The 19,839-nt window shown below is 58.5% G+C and overlaps 1 protein-coding gene across 3 annotated transcripts in view; it reads left to right on the top strand.

The window, feature by feature from the left end:
- The first annotated feature begins 2,815 nt into the window (after window positions 1–2,815).
- The window catches only part of Unc13a (unc-13 homolog A), a 59,494-nt gene continuing 42,470 nt past the window's right edge, over window positions 2,816–19,839 (top strand). For all 3 annotated transcript variants that reach the window (XM_078037801.1, XM_078037800.1, XM_021731508.3), the window contains exons 1-9: window positions 2,816–3,002; window positions 11,308–11,337; window positions 12,181–12,280; window positions 13,296–13,413; window positions 14,903–15,026; window positions 15,318–15,391; window positions 15,731–15,785; window positions 17,225–17,257; window positions 18,988–19,195. In XM_078037801.1, the coding sequence (XP_077893927.1) occupies window positions 2,981–3,002; window positions 11,308–11,337; window positions 12,181–12,280; window positions 13,296–13,413; window positions 14,903–15,026; window positions 15,318–15,391; window positions 15,731–15,785; window positions 17,225–17,257; window positions 18,988–19,195 (764 nt within the window). In that variant the 5' untranslated portion in view covers window positions 2,816–2,980. The remainder of the gene's footprint in view (window positions 3,003–11,307; window positions 11,338–12,180; window positions 12,281–13,295; window positions 13,414–14,902; window positions 15,027–15,317; window positions 15,392–15,730; window positions 15,786–17,224; window positions 17,258–18,987; window positions 19,196–19,839) is intronic.

The raw sequence follows: 19,839 nt of genomic DNA, 5'->3' as shown, positions 1-19,839 counted from the left end.
CCTGGCATGCGTGCGGCCCGGGTTCGATCCTCAGCACCACATACCAACAAAGATGTTGTGTCCGCCGAGAACTAAAAAATAAATATTAAAAAAAAATTCTCTCTCTCCCCCTTTCTCTTACTGTCTCTCATTCTCTCTTTAATAAAATAAAATAAAACCTGCAATTTATTTGCTAATGAGCACCAGTGAGACTGTTTTAGTTTTGACATCTGCACCCTGTAGCCATTTGTTACATGTTAATTGGGTGGAGGCTAAGGTGCCCAACAGCTTTGGCAGCTCTGTGCCTCTATCATAGTATTTACATTTTTTCATAAATTTTTTTTTTTAGAAAATTAAGAGATTCAGGGGCTGGGGTTGTGGCTCAGCGGTAGAGCGCTCACCTAGCATGTGTGAGGCCCTGGGTTCGATCCTCAGCACCACATAAAAATAAAGATATTGTGTCCATCTACGACTAAAAAATAGAATATGATTTTTTAAAAAAAAGAAAATTAAGAGATTCTGCTGGGCATGGTGGCACACACCTGTAATCCCAGAGCTCAGGAGGCTGAGGCAGGAGGATCACAAGTTCAAAGCCAGCCTCAGCAACTTAGCAAGGCCCTAAGCAACTCGGTGAGACACTGTCTCAAAATAAAAAATAAAAAGGGGCTGGGGACATGGCTCAGTGGTTGAGTGCCCCTGGGTTCAATCCCTGGTACAAAGAAAAAATCAAGAGAGATTCTGTTGAGAAAATGATGCAATAAATAGCAAAGACAAGGCACAAAATTGGAGATTTTACAACACATGAAACAACAAAGGATTCATAACTAATAAGAAAAACTCTTACAATTCAACAGGAAAAGATAAACAGCCAAAGTTTTAGAAATGAATGAAAGGCTTGAACAGGCATCTCACCTGAAGAAGCAGCCAGCCATCACATACAAATTCAGCTGCGTGAGCAATCAGAGAGGAATCCACTCCAACCCTCTGCATGGGTGCAACCCCAAATCCTGGCAATTCAAACATTAGCAAGGAAATGCAGCCACTGATGCTTCCCCCCCCCCTTGGTACTGGGGATTAAACTCAGAGGCACTCAACCACTCAGCCCTTATTTATTTATTTATTTATTTATTTATTTATTTATTTATTTATTTATTTATTTATTTTTGGTACCAGAGATTGAACTCAGGGACACTTGACCACTGAGCCATATCCCCATCCATGTTTTGCATTTTATTAAGAGACAGGGTCTCACTGAGTTGCTTAGGGTCTTGCTGTTGCTGAGGGTGGCTTTGAATTGCAATCCTCTTGCCTCAGCCTCCCCAGCTGCTAGGATTACAGGCATGTGCCACTGCACCCAGCATCACCTCTTTGATGCGAGTATGATGAAAATTGCTGGAGTCACTATAAAATTGTTTTTACATTATCCAGTGAAAGTGAGCATACATGGGTTTTATGACTTAGCCATTGTCATCCATGTGAACCAGCACACAATACTGAGCATGGTCATAAATTTGTGTGTGTGTGTGTGTGTGTGTGTGTCTTTGCAATAAATCCAAATTTAAAATAACCCAAAGACCCACTAAGTGAAAAAAAAAATAGGTCAATTACTACTGTTGTACTCATTAAAGGAATATTATATAACAGTGTAAAAGGACTGCATTACAACCAGCATTGATACAGAGGAACATCAGCAGAATTATGTTGAGCAAACAAAACAGGTTGGTAAAGAATGTGAATATTAGTGTCAGCTACATAAAGGTCATAAATAATCAAAATTCAAACGTTTGCTGTCAAGCATGTGTAAGGAAAAGCATGTAAGTGAAAAAATTGGGGGAAATTCTCCTTTCTGACCTGAGGGATGAGATTGGGGAGGCACCTAGGAGCCTCCCACTGTGTGGTGATGCTTTTCACCCAAGCCTGTGGCTCTACTGCTCATCCCTCTCCTATGCACATCTAGTTGAGATGCAGTGTGGCCAACAGGAGACTACAGTGCCCAGCACCTTCAGGTGTTCACTCATATGACAGCTCCTGCCACCTGAGAGGCGGGTCTGTTGTCATCCCCTTTCACAGGGAAACTGAGGCACAGAGAAGTCATGTGACTTGGCCAAGACCATGCTGGCAATGAGAGGCAGAGCTGGGTTTTAAACACAGGCCTCCCCCACTGTGAACTCCGTACACATTCTGCATTTATGAAGGTCTTTCCTGTGTGTCGGGGACAGGCTGCCCTGTGGGGCTCGGCCTCTGGTGCCATTCCAGACACTGGCACACACGTGGACAGGTGTGTAGGGTAGGGGCCATATGGAGGCTCCCAGCTAGGTGCATGCAGAGGAGTTCGAATCAGGGCCCAACTAGAGGAAGGGCTGGGAGCAGGGGACCCAGAGAGGTCAGTGCAAGGGAAGTCAAGGAAGGCTTGCCGGAGGAGGAGGAGTGGGCATTGACGGATGAATAGATTTCTAGTTACACAGGGAAAGAAGGATGGGTGGCTTAGAGAAAGTGAAACGGGTCATTGAGACCTAGATGGGACCTAACAGAGCACAGAAAAGGAACAGAGAGGGGTTCAGAGGAAGACATGATTAAGAAAGGCCTGGAGAGAACAGGAGCAGAGAGCGGGGAAGAGAGTGTTGGAGAGACCGAGACCCAGAGCCTGAGGAGCGGAGATCCTCCGGGCAGAGCCGGCAGGCGACATGCGTGGGGGCCGCCCAGTCCCCGTGCGGGGGAGGCCTGGAGGCGGGGATCCGGGGCTCCACGCGGGGCTCTTTAATGCACCCCCAGGCTGCGGCGCCCCCGCCCCATCAGGCGTTCCGGCCCCGCCTGCCGCGCGCCGGCGCCACGTCAGGAGCTGTCCGCCCCCCGGTGCTGAACCAAGATGGCTGGCGGCGGCCGGGCCCGGGCGTGAGCAGAGCGCGGGCTGCAGCCGCGAGATGCACGGAGCCGGCGGCCGCTGAGCCCGACCCCACCGAGCCGGCCTGGCCACCCCCGGCCCGCCGGCGACTCCGGAGCCATGTCCCTGCTCTGCGTTGGAGGTAGGCGGGAGGCTGCGGGTCGGCACCCGTGCGGGCGCGGGCTGCTCCCGGGGTCCGCGTGGATGCGGCTGGGCTCCTCCGGGGGTGACCTGAGCACACGCGGCCGGATCGCCGAGGGGCGAGCGCTGGGCGCTGCGGCAGGCCGCCTCGGGGGGTGACCCGTGTAGACGCGGCTCGGTTCTTCGGGGGTCCCCGATCGCCTCTGTTGGGGGTCGTGTGGACGCGGGTGGGGATCTCGGGTTCTGTCCCGAAGCGGTCCAGACTCGGGCGACGGTGTAGACCGGGTTGTTGGTGTAGGGGTCCGTGTGGAGCGGGCTGGCTGGGTAGTCCGAGTCCTGCGGGGCGCTCGGAAGGAGTCCCGTCCTGTGCGCTGGGCTGTGGACCCTCGGGGACGCGGACCCGGCTGGGCATTCGAAGGGGCGCGGGTCCCCAAGCCCCGGAAATGGAAGGTCTGGGTGGGCGGGCGTCTAGGCCCTCAGGACGGCGGAGAGTTCTAGGACCCCCTAGAAGAGGGGGAAGAGGACTAGGGGGAGGGGGCCAGGGAGACCCCCAGCGTCCAGAGAGCGCGATGACTGGGGGTGTGGGGCTGCTTCTCCCAGGAACTCTTTGGCCTCCCAGATGGGGACTGGGAGGACAGCGGGAGGGACTTTCCCCCGCCCCCTCCAGACCCCCTGAAGACGCACCCAGCCTTCTCTGTAGGGAGCAGACCCTTTTGGAAGAGCAGTGACCCCCGCACGACCCCCCGCCCTCGACCCCGACCCCTGTGGGTCCATCCTCACCTCACCCACTTTGGGCTGCAGGGAGGGAAGGGGGAGCTATTTTGGGGCCAGAGCGCCATCTGCACTGAGGCCCACGCCCAGGCCCACGCTCTGCGTTGGGGTGGGGGGAGGGAGAGGAACGTGGGAGACGCATGACCCCCCAACACACCTTTGAGCCTAGGGTTGGGAGAGGCCAGCTCACCAGGGCCCCGGCGTCCGAGGCACTCCCGCAGAGAACTCAGGCTCTGGGAGACCTTGGGCGGGGAGCGGGCTGGCGGTGGGTGGGCTCGAGGCCCACAGAATTCTGAACCCTGACTTTTAAGGATTGGGGTTCGCGGCTCCCCGCGCCCACTTCATGAAGACTGCGGTGGTGGAAGGAGGGTGTCGACCGAGTGTGAGAGGCCAGGCTTCGGGAGACCTTGGGCGGCGGGGAGTGTGAGAGTGTGTGCGCGCGCGTGTGTACGAGCGCGCGCGTGCGTGCCGAACTCCAGCGGCCGCCTGGACCCGGGTGGGCAGGCCCGAGCCGGGCCCCGCCCCCGCCCCTCCCCCGCCCCTCCCCCCGCCGCTCCATTCACAAACCCAGCCCCGCCCGCCCGCTCCCCGCCGCGGCTTCCCGTGTGCAAATAGGGTCCGGCCGGCGGCGTGGACGCGGGTGTTCTTAAAGGGACAGGAGCCCCCTTTCTCTGAGCTTATTTCGGTCTGACGAGGCTGGGGGTGGTGGGAGAAGGGTCCCTAATGTCAAAGGTCACACCTCGAGCCCCTGACCTCCAGGCCTGTGGAGCTGGTGTTGTCGGGAAATCCAGGGGACCCCCGTCCTATCCCCACGGTTACGCCTGAGGAAGGATGGAGGGGAAGTTGGCTCTTCCCTGGCACTCCAGGAAGCGGCGCCGGAGCCGGGGGTCGTGGGGTGCTCCTGCTGACCCCCGTCCTCTCCCTGGCCCCCTCCCCGCCCCCACACCCCTCGCGGGGCTCCTGGGGAAGGCCCGCCTAGTGCAGGGGGCGGGATCTCACGCTTAGCTCTGACGCAAACGGGAGGCTCGGCTGCGGGGGTGGTGTGTGGGGGGGTGTGCAGTAAGAGGGAGGAGGCTTCCAGAAAGGGAGGCCCGGGGGCAGGATTGTGCTGGATTCTGTGGACTTTGTGGGAAGGAGTCCCGGGCAGAGTGGAGGGCTGATGGGCGGGGCGAGGCTGGGGCTGCGGTGGGGGCAGGGAGACCTGGTGAGGAGGGGGCTCCTGGTCCCTGGAGCAGGAAGGGGGGGCGGTAAGAGCTGGAGGCGGGTAAAGCCCCGTGGTGAGGGGTGGGCCAGGAGGATGGTGGGGAGAGTTGGGGTGTGAGGAGGGCTGGGCGGGAGGGAAACTAGGCTGGGAGGGGTGGCCCTGGGGTGTGAGCTCATCTCTGGAGTTGGAGCACCTGCCCCTCCTCACCCAGGCTCCACCGCCCTACACACATTCCCACCAGGCTTGCTGCTGTGCAGTAAGCCAAAGTTTGAAATACAGATGGGTGTGTCTGCGGGTGCACAACTGGAAGTATCCATACTTGTGCAGAATACACAAGATCTCCTCACCACCTCACACCCAGACATGCACCCGTTTGTACCCGTTAAGGTACTAAGTCTCATGAAGTAACTTATATACACATAAGCACATACAAAGACCATATGTATACACACAGGACAATGCTTGCTCCAACATTCGAAGCAGTCTTTTTGAATGGACGAAGGATGTTACATACATTCACTTAGATACGCAGGTACACATGAGTGTGCGTGTATGCAAATACACAAATACATGGGTCATGGAACTGCATGGCATGCACACATGTGCCAACATGTGTGTGCTACTAACTCATTGTCCACAAGATTGCACATGCCAGTACATCTTCATCTCTAGGCACATATGTGCAGACCCTCACCTGCACACAAACAGTCCCATGTCCCTCTATACATGCACACACATCCGCCTGCCCTGGTTATGCAAGTGAACTCCTCCCTGCAGACATCCAAGCAAACAGGCCGATGCAAGTGCTCAACCGTGCCCCCCAAGCCAGCAAACGGGAGCCCGTCTGCAGAGGCCCCAGAGGCTCTGGGCTCCTGCTTCCTTACCTGTGTGGAAACACATGGCCTCCTCTTAATCGGCCTGCCAGCTGTTGGCAGTGTCCTGAGGTTGCCAATGGTAAATGCACCTGGTTCCTTTATGAAGTTGCTCATATTTACGTGATAAGCAGTCATTGAGCACCTGCTGTGTACCAGGCACTGTTCTTGGTTCTGGGGACCCAGTCCTACCCCTGGCCACTCTCCTAATTGTGTTAGGGTAAAAGAGATGGGGAAAGGCTGAGGAGCGGGGGAGGGGTCCAGGACACTCTTCCTCTAGAAGCCTGCCTTGAACGTGGCCCTGCCATTTGCCTGAGTGTCAGAAGATGAGGGGAAAGATAATCGGAGGGAAGACAGTGGTCCAGGCAAAGGAACAGCATGGTCCAAGGCGCGGCGGTCAGGATCAATTCCAGGCTTTCCTGTGCTCTCGGCATTTTGCATAGACCATCAGGTTTTAAAGGGTCCATAAATATTTGATGGGCGAATAAGGCAAACACATCAGTGAATGTGTGCGAGGAAAAAATTTGCCTCACGACCAATAATAACATCCACAAGTCCCACCCATCCAGCATGCTGCAGGCACGGTTTCGAGGATTTTTGTGCCCACTGCCCTCTTGAATCCTCAGAGCAGCCCCATTTTGCAGATGAGCAAAACTGAGGCTCAGAGAGGTCTAGCAACTTGTCTACTGCCACAGAGCCAGAGGTGAAACTAACGACTCCCGAGCCTGCTGTGGGCAAGGGAAGGCCGTTGAGCCTCCTCTCAGCCTCAGAACCTGGGAGACAGCCAAGTTCCCTCCATGGGTGAGAGTCTGTCCTGATTGCCTTCTTCCCGTATCCACTCAGTAAACTGGCACGTCACCACCTCCTCATTCATAATGGCTATTTTCCTCCTCTCTCCCAGGAAGACTTTACAGATCACTCTCCTGGGCTGCCCCATCTGTGATGTCACCCAGCAGGGGGCATCTGTATCTGGGTCTTTCCTCTCACCTGTGAGGTGCTAACGAGGGCATTCTGTCTTGAGCAGGTCTGGGTTTGAATCCTGCATTCATCACTCTCTGCAAGTCCCACATGCTCTCCATTCCTCAGCATGCCCATCTGTAGAATGGGCACACCAATAGCGCCAGTGCCACCTGGGTTTGCCAGGATGCTCTAATGAGAGGAGGCAGGGCCCTTTGGCATGATGCCTGGCCTATGGGAAGGCCCAATAAGTGTGAGCCAAAGAAATGGAAAATCAGTGATGGTGTTTTTATTAGTGGAGCCTAAGAGCTTTCGGGAACGTCAGTGTAGGGCACTCTATGTAGACCCGAGGAGAGCTCCAAGAGGGGTCTTCAGCTCTTGAGCAGCACAATGGAAGCCAAGTTCATCAGGGATACAAGAGCAGGGATGGAGGGTTCAGAACCACGGACAGCGTCCAATTGCACGCAGGGTTGGTCTTAGCGCAAGTCAACCATAGGAGGAAAGGAAAAGCCTTTAGCGAATCGCCATTTATTGAGCAACTACGACTGTTTACACTGGGCCTAATTCTTAGTGGTCCGTGGTAAGCAGCACAGGATCACTGATCCTTGGGTTCTTGGCATGTTTGTTTTTCACACAGAAGGCTTCAGTCTGCCTCCAGCTTATTTCCTCCAGTAGAGTCTGAGAGTCCTCGCTTATTCTCTGCCCCGTGCAAAACCCGCAGGGTCAACGCCCTATATCATAGAGCTCATCCGTCTTCCTCTGAAGTGTCTGCCAGCAGCATCACACGGGAAACCGTCAAATATCCTGGAATCTATTTCTGGATTTTCTATGTTCCCCACCCCCATGCCAAAGCCACCCTTTGATATGGTGGCCTTGCACTGTGTATATTCTGACACTCAGTGAGCACATCAGGGGAGTGGGCTTTCGGGTCTCTCCTTGATGGCTGGGTTCCCCTCCCCCTTCCCTTCACACTGCCCCCCTCATCTGGCAGGTCACAAGTGCCCCAAGACTGGAGGCCCCTTCAGTTAAAATTCAGGATCCTAGAATCTTAGCCAAGGGCACGCTGAAAAATCAACCAAATAATAAAAATAGTCATGATACTAGTCCTAATAATAACGTGTTAATACTATTATTAATTATTATTATTAATGACACTATAATAATGACAAGGCAGAAGGGGGAGAGGGAGGAAGAGGGGATCAAAACCACCCAGTTTGACCTCTCCCCATTTCCCAGATGCAGAAACTGAGGCCTCGAGCCCCGCAGTGCCCATGGGGATCCCGCAGCCTGAACCCCCGCTCCAGCCTCCCCAGGTTCGGGGAGCATCTGTAACCACATTCATCAGTCCCGGCTGAGGGGCCCCAGAGACATCCGAGGCCGCGCAGGCCACTGGCTGCGCGTGACGCGGTGTCTCCACCCACCCGACACCCGCCGTCAGAGGGCGACAGCGCCCGCGCCCCCCCTTCCCCCGCCCGGGCCGCTCCCGCCACCTCCCCGCCGTCGCGTCGCTCACGCCCTCCGCGCCCACGTTATAAATAGCCTTGTGCCCGCTTGTGACTCGGAGCCCGCTGGGGAGGGCTGGCGCTTCCGCCCCGCTGACCCTCATCCAGCAACTGGCGCGGCGTGAAGGTGGCGGGACGTGACGGCGAGGACGGCGCGTCTGGGGAGAGCCTGCGCCGGCAGGGAAAGACACCAGCGGAACCCGTTCCTTCTCCAGCCCCTTGGTCCCCCTCTGAGCGCCCCGCCACCTTCCTCCAAGCCCCTCCTCACTCAGACCACCCCTCCCTCCTGCCCTGTACCCCTGACCACCCTCCCTAAGCCCCGCCCCGAGACCACCCTCCCTAAGCCCCGCCCCGAGACCACCCTCCCTAAGCCCCGCCCCGAGACCACCCTCCCTAAGCCCCGCCCCGAGACCACCCTCCCTAAGCCCGGCTCCTATAAGCCCCGCCCCCATACAACGTCCCTAAGCCCCGCCCCGAGACCCCCGCCTCCAAGCCCCGCAGCCTTCTTAAGACCCTCCTTTACCCTCTGAGACCCCTGTCCCCAGCCTGGGCGGCTTTGGGTTTTCCCTTTTCTCTGAGGGAAAATCCCGCTGAGCCTCCTGAAGGATGAGCAAATATTGATGTCCTTCTGCAGGGGCTGAGGGCCCGAGCTGGCCTCAGCCAGCAGGACAGAGCCCTCCAGCGAGTCCCCACGGCCTGAGGCCCTCCTGAGCCCCGCACCCTCGGTCCGGACAGCCTGCGGGGAGGGGCCGGCTGGGGTTGCAGGGAGCCGAGAGCCAGAGGGAGGAAGAGGGGACCAGAGAGACCGGGAGGAGGAACAAGTGACAGGGTGGGGAGAATAGAGCAGGGAGACATGAGTGACTTGGTGGGAGACCGGCGAGAGCCTCTGGGAGGAAAGACACAGGGAGGGAGACAGACGCACGCCAGAAGGCTTCAGGGCTGCCCTGAGCCGGGCCCATGGTCTGCAAAGCGGGCATTGTCCACGGAGCCGGGCACAGCTTGCCCCTCCAAGTGCCCCCAACGCACCCCTCCCCCACCCAGCCCGGCACCTCCCGAGCCTGTCCCCAACAGTGACCTGAGGGTTCCTGCCTGCTGTTCAGTCCTCCTCCTCCCCTCCTGCTCCCCCTTCCCCTTCTCTCCTAGGCTCCATCTGCCCTGTAGGTGCCTTTCCCAGCCTCAATCTGGGTGCCTCCCCCCCGCCCCGCGGCTGCCCACCTTTGCCAGAGCCTCCCAGGTGTGCTCTCCCCCGAGGAGGCCTGGGCCAGGCTGGGGCGACTGGTAGGAGAGCTCCCTGGGAGCTGGGTGACAAGGATTCCACAGGGCAGTGGGACAGGGACTGATTGAGCAGGCAAGACAGGGCCCTTAACTCCATGCAGCCATGTGCCTTGAGCAGAAAAGTGAGGACACAGGGACTGATACTGATTTCAGGTGTGGGGGAAAGAAACAGAGATGAGGACAGGAAATAGGTACAGGGGAGAGAGGGAGGGAGAGAGAAAGAAAGAGGGAGAGAACCAGATCTAGAAAAGCAGGGAGGGAGAGTAAGACAAAGATGGAGGCCCAGAAAGGGGGATTCACTAGCCCAGGGTCACACAGCACTGAATCTGAACCAGCTCTGTTTGGCTCCCAGCAGAGCCAGTGCTCACCTGTCCCAACGCCCAGTCAAAGGCTCCATCCACACTCTACCTGCCAAGGCCAAACTCAAGTGTGGCGGGTGTGATGCCCCATCATTTGCGTTTAAAGTCTGGGCCTTTGGGGTGAGGAGGTTGGCGCTGGCTTAGGAAAGCGCCCTCTCATTGCCGACTCCTCTGCTGCAAGGGACCCGACCACAGTCACCACCCCGTGTCAGAGTCACCGGCTCCCACCCTGGATGGACTCCTGTGTTCCCTGGCTCCCGTCAAGCGTTTCGCAAGGCAGAAACTCAAGTGATGGGGACAGAGATACAAACCCAAGAGGCTGTGGCACCTGTCCCTACACGGTCCTGTTTCTAGGAATTCATTGCTCCACGGCTTCCACGCACCCGTCCAGAGACCGGAATGCTGGGCGCAGCTGAGGCAGGAGGGTGCGAGTTCCAAGCCAGCCTCAGCAACATCGAGGCCCTAAGCCACTCAGCCAGACCCTGTCTCTAAATAAAATATAAAAAGAGGCTGGGGAGGTGGCTCGGTGTGACTCGGTGCCCCTGGGTTCAATCCCCAAATAAATAAATAAATAAATACAAACAAACCCGAGGGCGCAGAACAGAGGGTGGGCGGTGAGAAGGGGGTGCGCGACCATCTCTGGGGTCAGGAGGACCCGGGTTCCCTGGGGCGGGGGGCAGGGGAAGAACTTCTTCTCCAGGCATAGTCCTTCGATTGCTTCGGTTTGGTCCAGGTGCTGTGGAAAAGAAGGGGGCGGTGAAAGGAGGGAGAAGGGAAGAGGGACTAGGGTCCCACGGGGAGCAGGTTCGGGAGGGGCCGAGATGCTGTGAAGGGAAGTTCCTGTCCTGTAAACCAGTCGCACCTGGACCTCGAGGGCCCCTGGGCTGCAGCCGTCCTCACACCCACCCCTTCCACACTGCTCAGAGGCAATCAATCCTGGAGGGCTTCCTGGAGGAGGCTTCTATGGTCACCTGCCCCGTTCCTTCTTAGGACTCTTACTCCATTGCAGATGAAGGCTCAACTCCAGGAGGGCTGGGGCTGTGGGAGGTGGGGGACTGTGGGGACTGCTCCCGTGGTCCAGTTTCCTCCCACCCTAGGTCTGCCTGTACTCATCTATCTGATGACCTCTCTCTCTCTCTCTCTCTCTCTCTCTCTCTCTCCCCCCTACCTCCTTCATCCTCCTTGTTGCTGTCCCTGGCTTTGCCTCGTTCATTTGTTTGGTTGGCTGTGGCTTTCTCCCGTGTCTCTCGGTGTCTGTGACTCTCTGTGTCTCTCCTCTGCGTCTGTGGCTCTGGCTTGGATGTCTGTCCATCTGTGTCCCCTCCACCTCCCCCCTCCTCTCCTCCCTCTCTGTCTCTCTCCACAGTCAAAAAAGCCAAGTTTGATGGTGCCCAAGGTAAGCGCCGCTCCGATGTTCTGTCTGTCTGTCTGTCCCTGGAGAGGCTGGGAGGCTGTCTGGCTTTGCATCCAGACTCAGACTTGGTTTCTGCACAGGGAGGAGGGGCGTGGGAGGGTGGAGCTGGGAGGGGGCCTTTGGCCTGGGATGGCCCTGTTTCCACCGTGTCCCCACCTTCCACCCCGCTAGCCCAGGCCAGTGGGGCTCACTCCGAGCCTTGGCTTCCCAGGGGGTCTCGGGAAGCCCGGCAGGGACAGACCTGCTACAGATGAGGATACCGAGGTCCAGAAAAGCAAAAACCAAAGGGAGTTTTTTTTTTTCTTTCTTTCTATTTAGAATAAAATCTTTTTTGTAGTTGTAGATGGCCCCATGCCTTTATTTTATTTATTTGTATGCGGTGCTGAGGACCCAACCCAGTGCCTCTCCGGTGCCAGGCAGGCCCTCTGCCACTGGGCCCCAGCCCCAGCCCCAAAGGGAGTTTCTCACGGTCAGTTTTGTCCCTTTTCTGGGACCCTGGTCTTCCCAGCCAAAACCAAAGGCCTGGTCTCAAGAGGAACCCATGTTCCCGGGCGGACCTGGAGACTTCAGGCCAGCAGGGGCTTCACCAGCCGGCCACGCCCCCAGCCCCAGAGCTGGTCATTTCTAGGCAGCTGGGTGAGGCCCCAGATGCCAGGTCTCCCCATCTCAGGTGTCCCCTCCCCAGCCCGGCCTGTCGCCTGGGGGCCTGGCGTGGGGAGGGCTGGCCGGGCAGGAGCCCCTGCGGGTCACCTCGGGGACCCAGAACTCGGGAGCGGGCAGTGCAGTCCCTGAACTGCGTCGCTGACTCTGCTGTCACCGCCACAGAGAAATTCAACACGTACGTGACCCTGAAGGTGCAGAATGTCAAGAGCACGACCATCGCGGTGCGCGGCAGCCAGCCCAGCTGGGAGCAGGACTTCATGTTGTGAGTCTGCCCGTCCAGCTCAGCCACGCCCCTGCCCGCATCCCGGCCACCTCGGGCAGTGCCTGGCACCGCCAGGGAGCCGAGTGGCCTGTCCCTCCCTGCCCCGCCGGCCCTTTCCCAAAGCGCATCCAGAATCCAACCGCTTCCCTTTATCTCAGCAGCCACCGGCCAAGTCCCGGCCTCCGCCCCCGGCCTCCCGCTGCGGCCCGCCCCCCACAATCTGCTCTGCTCCAGGCAGCCAGGGGGATATTTTTAAAACTGTAAATCACATCCTGTCACTCCTCTGTTCCAAACGTGTCCGTAGCTTGTCGACCTCAGAATAAAGCCACACTCCTGCCCACTGTCCCCGCCAGCACCTCTCCATCTCCTCCTCACCGGCCCCAGCCACAGGTTCCCACAGCCCAGGTTGGTCCTGCCCCAGGGCCTTAGCACTTGCGGTCTTCTCCTCGCCCCAAGCAGCAGCCTGTCCTTTGGATCTCAGCTGTGTCCCCTCCAGGGAAGCCCCACCCCCACCCCCCTGGGGTGGGGGGTGGGGGATGGTGTGCGGGGGAGGGGCAGGCAGTCCCTGAATTGGCCCATTTCCAGGGTGAACCCTCAGGGAAAGGGCGGGAAAGTGCACGTGTTCATGTGCTCAGGAGCGTCCCCACCTGTTCAGCAGAGGTGACACTGCAAGGCTGGAGACACCCAGATGCTGTTATGGGGTACAGTGGGGCCAGGTCGGGGTTTCAGCAGCTTCTTCACGCTCCTGCGTCATCAGGGTCGAAGGCTCCAGCAGGGCTCAGAAGACAGACGTGGGAGACATGTGACATGTGTCCCCGCTCCTTCCCTCCTGGCTGGCTTCTGTGGTACTCAAAGCCAGTCAGTGCCCACCTCTGGCCTCAGTTTCCCCTCTTGCCATCCAGCTAGGGGGGTTAAATTGCAGTATGCTGTGCATCCTCAGGCAAACGAACTAACCTCTCTGAGCTCCCATGCTCTCCCCGCTGCTCCCCTGATACCCCGTCTCCCCTTTCCACAGTGAGATTAACCGCCTGGATTTAGGACTGACTGTGGAGGTGTGGAACAAGGGTCTCATCTGGGACACAATGGTGGGCACTGTGTGGATCCCACTGAGGACCATCCGACAGTCCAATGAGGTGAGTGGTGGGTGGGCTGAAGGTGGGGAAGAGGAGTGCTCAGAGGCTTGTGGCCTAAACAAGATGGGCATTTACTCTCTGCCCCCGACAACATCTATGTATACCTTTGGGGTTGTTAAGACAGAGCCACTGGGGCCCAAGTTCCTTCAACTTGTGGCTCTCCCATATGACTTCTACCTCATGGTCCAAAGTGGCTGTTTGAGGCTCATCGTTGCATTTTCATTCCAGCCAAGGAAAGGTAGTAAAGGGGAGTGCTCACCTGCTTAGCTAAGGCCCAACCTGGAGGCTGCTCCCAGCATTTTAAATACATCCCATTGGCCAAAACTGAACTGTGGTTCCACCTGGCTTCAGTGAATTCTGGGAAATGTAGTCTTAAGCCATGCCCCATCACAGCTACAAATAGATTTCTATGGAAGGAGGGGGATGTGGGCAGCTAGTGTTCTGCGCCCCCGGAGGGCAGCAGGATGACACCAGCCAGAGGACAGTGTAGACAGAAGCCCAACACCTCTGCCCTCACACCACACCAGAGGGTGGGGACCACTCTGGTGACCTCCCTGTCCCCACAGCTCAGTTCTGGCCTCCCCTCTGGGCCTCCTGACCTGATTCTTACCCACTCTGTGCTGACCGCTGCAGGATCTTAGGGCCTGGAGCTCTGAGCTGTCCCTGCCCTGTCCCTTGGGAGGCCCTGGCTCGGCCTGCTCACTGTGCAGATCCTGGCCTCTGAGTCTTTGCAGATGCTGTTCCTGGGCCCCAGTGCCCTCCCTTCCACTCCCCTCTGAGCTCACACCTCCCTCCTGAAGCCCTGGCCAACGTCCCTGCAGCCCTCAGGCCTGGCCCTGACCTCAGGGGCCCAGCGTTGCTTCCCAGGACTGTGAGCTCTTCAGGAGCCAGACTGATGCCTGGGGCCCTTGGGGACCCTGGCGTCACTCAGCATGAAGCTGGCACAGAGGTGGCTCCAGGGAGCATTTGGTTTTGAGTCCATGATTGAATGAACCAGGACAAGGGAGGAAATGAATGTGACAGTTCAAGCAAATGAGCCTCAAAAGAGGCCTCGAGTGGCCCCCCAAGTGTGAGGGGGGCCTGGTCACGCGGGCAGCAGTCAGAGGACTCCACAGGAGACTGTTCTCATTTAAGAGATGAAAACACTGAGGTTCAGAGTGGACCCCCTTGCTCACAGGGCCCATGTCCCCGAATCATCAGGGAACAGGCTCATTCTCTTTGGGCGTTTCCTCCTTGGGCGGTGGGAGGAGTGTGAAGCCAGAGTCCCCAAACCCCTCGTGACAAAGCTACACCAGCGCCTGCCTGCTCTCCTGGGTCCTCGCCTCCCTGACCTGCCCCATGGCTCTGGGCTGAGGCCTTCCTCACTATAAAGTGGGGACGGGACCCTTGCCCTCCGGGTGGGGGTGATATGGGTGAGGGGTGCCTGCTGGGGACACGATCCCCGTAGCTAACCAGAGCCCTTGGCCCCGTCACCCTCCCACGACCCCAGGAGGGCCCTGGAGAGTGGCTGACGCTGGACTCCCAGGTGATCATGGCCGACAGCGAAATCTGCGGCACCAAGGACCCCACGTTCCACCGCATCCTGCTGGACACGCGCTTCGAGCTGCCCCTGGGTGAGTCCCGGCTTCCCCATGTCCCCCCCAGTCCAGGGGAGTGGCCGGGTCCAGAAGGGCGTCTCCAAGGGGCACCGAGTTGGCAGAGGTGTCCCCACTGCATGCCTGAGACCGTCCTGTCCCCTGTGCGTCACCTATGAGTGGCTGATGCCCCCGACCCTCGGGGCTCAGGTCTGGGGGTCCCGGCTGGGCCTCGGTGGGGCCTCAGGCTGCCGGGAGGAGAGACGGCCAGGGGCAGGGAGCCCTCAGCTGGGGCCACCTGCCCGCCGCCTCAGCCCGCTGTGCCCGCAGACATCCCCGAGGAGGAGGCGCGGTACTGGGCCAAGAAGCTGGAGCAGCTGAACACCCTGAGGGACCAGGACGAGGTGCGGCCTCCCCTCCCCTCCCCCTCCCCCTCGCCCCCTCTGTCCCCAGTCCTGGCCTGTTCTTCCCTGCGTCTGTTCAGAGGGCTCCGTCATGCAGCTGCGGTGGCAGGGTGGGCACGGTGGTGGGGGACGGGGACTTGGGTGCCAGTTGTGAAGCAGGGGGACGGGACACGCAGTGCGGCAAGGACAGAGCCTCCCCTTGGCACCTATCTGCTCCACTCCCTCCCCCCGCCCCCTCCCCTGCTCTGTCCCCTCTTTCTCAGGGGCTGGAGGCCGACGGGAGGGGACACAGAGCTGGGGACCTTCTTGGCCCTGAGCGCCTCCTGTCCCTCTCTGCAGTACTCCTTCCATGACGAGCAGGACAAGCCGCTGCCCGTGCCCAGCAGCCAGTGCTGTGAGTTCCTCCCCCTGCCCCAGGACCGCCCCCCGCAGAAGAGTCCTAGAGGGACAGTGTCCCTTGATGGGGGAAGAGAAATGATCGGGGGCTTGGGCCCAGTCCCCTCCTGCAGTGTGGTCACAGGCCCATCCCTGTCCCTCCTAGACCCCTGGGGTCCTCCCCATAGGGACAGGGCATCCGACAGGGGCCTCGCCCTGCGGCTGTCGGGCCCAGAACCCGAGGCAGAGACGCTTGCGGACCCCTGAGCTCCCAGCAGCCCTGGCCAAGGGCCCACAGCTCATCTGGCAAACTAGGCACAGGGCCACCAGACCCCAGGCCACCAGACCCCAGGCCACTCGCGGTCCGACGGTGGGGTCCACGCAGCCAACACCCGGTCAGAGGACGTGCATCCTGGGGCTGTGGCTCCTTCGTGAGCGTTTTCTTAAGTGAAACTGGAGGCACAGGAAGGGGGACCCGCCCCAGGTCACACGCTTGGCCAGCCAGGGCGCACTCGGCCCAGGTCTGTAGGAGCCGAGGCGACTGCCCACGGTGGCCCCCACGACCCCCGCCCACTGCCCTCCCTCGGGCGGGAGCTGTAAAGGTGCTGCTGTCCCTTGGTCCTCCGCACCTCCTCTCCACTGGCCAAGCCAAAGTCCCCTGCCCCACGGAGCCCTCAGTCCTCTGGAGAGGGACAAAGGGACAGATGATGTGGCCCTAGGGCGGGTCCCCTGCTCCCTGCAGCTCTTCAACCTCCTCTCCTTTCCACCTGCTCTCCCTCCTCCTTTCCTCCCCTCTTGGTCTCCCCCGTATCCACGTGTCCCCCCTGTGCCCAGGAGGGTGGTGAAGGGGTCGGGGGTGGAGATCCTGGGGACGGCTAGGGGACCTCCCTCCCAGACTGACTTGGGTTGGGTCTGATTGGGGAAATGGAGCCTGGATCCACTCTGTGCCGCCTCTGGGAGTGTCTCCTCACCCCTCTTTCCCAGAGGAGCCAGGTTCCAGAGGGACTTTCTCTGAGGTGACAGTATTGCGGATAAAAGGAGAATGTGGGTTTTTTTCCCTTGGCCTGTTGCTCAGAGCCTGTGTGACTTTGGGCTGCTCACTGACCCTCTCTGAGCCCATTTCTTCACTTATTAAAAAAAAAAAAAAAAAAAAAAAGCCAAATGATGGAAGCCACCCAACAGGGTGTCTGGGAGCGTAGGGTTCCCGAGGTCACGTGATTTTCTGTCCGTGAGCTGGGGGGAGGGAAGAGGTGGGCAACTCTGACCCCAGACTTCAGAGTCTGCAAGCCCTGGGTCCAGATGCCCTCACTGCTGCTTTCTGGCTGAGGCCAGGGAAGAGGGTCCAAAGGAAGCAGATGTCAGCCATGAGGGGGACCCTGGGGGACCCGGGGAGGGGAGGACGCAGGGAGAGCCCCTCCCTCCGCCCCCCTTTATCATCTCTGCCCCTTCTCTTTGTAGGCAACTGGAATTATTTTGGCTGGGGTGAACAGAGTAAGTAACCCTGACCGAATGGAGGCTCACGGGGAGGCGGGCATCTTGGTGACCCCCAGGTGCCCCACCCAGCGCCCCCTAATGGGGAGCTGCTGCCACATGGGGCTCAGAGGGCTGGCAAGACCCTCCCCTGCGCCCTCCGCGCCCGTCCGTCAACACCAGTCTCGGGGTCACGCTCTGTCTGGTGGGGCGCAGGCATGGCCATTGGGTGCGGGGACTCGGCAGGGAGGACTGGACAGGTGGAGGCCCGCTGGGCACCAGGACCCTCTCCTCTTGTCCCCGTGTATAATCCATCTCCCCTCCTCCCTCTGTGTCCCCCGTCTTCCTCCTGGAAAAAGACCCCCTCACTCAGAGGCTGCAGGAGGGAGGGAGGGAGGGAGGCGGGCGCCAGGGCTGAGCCCAGGGGCACCTGGACGCCTCCCCGGGCCACGCCCGCCACACCCCCACCTGCCGGGGAAGGAGGCCACACCCCCCAGGCAGACCCGCTCCCGCTAGGAAATGGCTTCCTGTCCTTCCTTTCTAGAAAAATTTCTTCCTGTCCTCCACCCGCTGGAGGCCCCGTCCCCTTCCCCACATCCTCTTTGATCCAGGGGAGTCTCTCTAAAGCCAGGTCTCTCTAAAGATCCTCCTGCCTCAGCCTCCTGAGCTGCTGGGATTACAGGCATGATACACCGCACCTGGTCAGAGTCACATTTTTGATGCTGTTGGTGACATCACATCTCCCTCCTAATGCAGCAAAAGCCTAAAGGTCCCCCTCACTGGTCAAAGATTTGGGACCTGGGATTTGCCCCCGACACCACACTTTCCCCTACTTTTCTGGTTTTCTACATCAACTGAATTTTGCTTTGCTTTCAAAAGAAACATAACTATCATTCTTTTAAATTAGAGAAGTAACCTGTGCATTATTGAAATAAAGACTTCCCATGGGGCTGGGCTTGTGGCTCAGCGGTAGAGCGCTGGCCTAGCAGGTGCCAGGCCCTGGGTTCGATCCTCAGCACCACATAAAAATAAATAACAAAATAAAGGTATTGTGTCCAACTACTTCTTTAAAAAAAAAAAAAAAAGACTTCCCAGAAGGTACAGAAAAGGAGAGAGAAAAAAATGTTTGCATCCTAATTACTCTACTACCCGGGTGTGTGGCTTTAAAATTAGAATCCTCTTTCTTTAGAATTTAGAAAATAAACTGTTTTCTTTGTACTAGGAGACCAGCCAAGCCAGTGTGCCTCCATTCCAGCCATACTCAGGGGCTGGGGCGGGGAAGGTGGTCTTGCTGGCCTGAGCTCCAACCTGGGGGTGGGTGCAGGTTCAGGCCCAGGGCCCTCCTCAGACACCGGGCAATCTCGAGGGCTGAAGGGCAGCTGCTCCTCCTGATCTCCCTCCGAGTATGTAGCTTCTCTAAAACCCACTGCCTGATGGGGAAGGAAAATCCCATCTCAATTGCCAGAGCGTCTGGACTTTGACAAAGTTCATCCTTACATTTCAGCTGAAGGACACCCTTTAGATTATCCCTGTCCTCTTCAAATCATAGGACACTCAGACTCTAGGTCTAGTGTGACCCTTGCTCCTCAGCCTATGCCTCTATTAACATGACCCACGTCCTTCCAGCATTACCAGGGAGCATTCTCTTCTTGGGAGTAGCCAATAAAGACTCCCCAAGGCTGGGGACTGCACTGACCCCCTGTGTGCCCTCTCTCTCCTCACTCTCCCCATTTACCTGCTCTCTCTTCCAGACGATGACCCCGACAGTGCTGTGGATGATCGGGACAGTGACTACCGCAGTGAGACCAGCAACAGCATCCCGCCGCCCTATTACACCACGTCGCAGCCCAACGCCTCTGTCCACCAGTATTCTGTCCGCCCGCCGCCTCTGGGGTCCCGGGAATCTTACAGCGACTCCATGCACAGTTATGAGGAATTCTCCGAGGCGCGGGTCCTCAGGTAGCTGCCATGGCGTGTGGGAGGGTCGCTGTCCCCGGGAGTGGGGCGCAGTAAGCGGATCTCGGAGAAGGGGGTCCACGCTCTCTTGTGGGTGGTGGAATCCTGCTTTACCAGAGGGCAAGAAAGTCCATGGGGTTCCTGAAAGGCGGCTTGTTTGGGCTGAAGCGAGAAGGACCTTCAGGCCCGAGAGGTTTTCTGGACCTATGGGACCTCTGTGGCATACCCTTTAGAAGCCACTGGTCCCTGCATACTGTGTGACTGGGCAGAGGAGAGGGGATGACTGAAGGGGAAAGGTCTAACCGGTGTGTGGGGGTGGGGCGCAGTGATGGCCCCGCCCTTCCCCGTGGCCCCGCCCTTCTTCCATATGGCCCCACCCTTCCCCGTGGCCCCGCCCTTCTTCCACTTGGCCCCGCCCTTCTCTGTGGCCGCGCCCTTTCTCCACATGGCCCCGCCCTTACCCATGGCCCCGCCCTTCCCTGTGGCCCCGCCTTCCCTCCACATGGCCCCGCCCTGTGTTCTCCCATCAAGGAATTGAAAGTTAGCCCTAGATCTTGAGCCCAGGAACAAGAAACTCATTTCAGGTGTAAAATCTAAGGGAATGCCAGCCAGGCATGGTGATGCACACCTATAATCTCAGGGACTCT

Source organism: Ictidomys tridecemlineatus, chromosome 2 (genome assembly GCF_052094955.1).
Source record: "Ictidomys tridecemlineatus isolate mIctTri1 chromosome 2, mIctTri1.hap1, whole genome shotgun sequence".
NCBI classification, from domain to species: domain Eukaryota; kingdom Metazoa; phylum Chordata; class Mammalia; order Rodentia; family Sciuridae; genus Ictidomys; species Ictidomys tridecemlineatus.
Note: the sequence above shows the minus strand (reverse complement) of the source record. Positions and strands in the feature narration are given on the sequence as shown.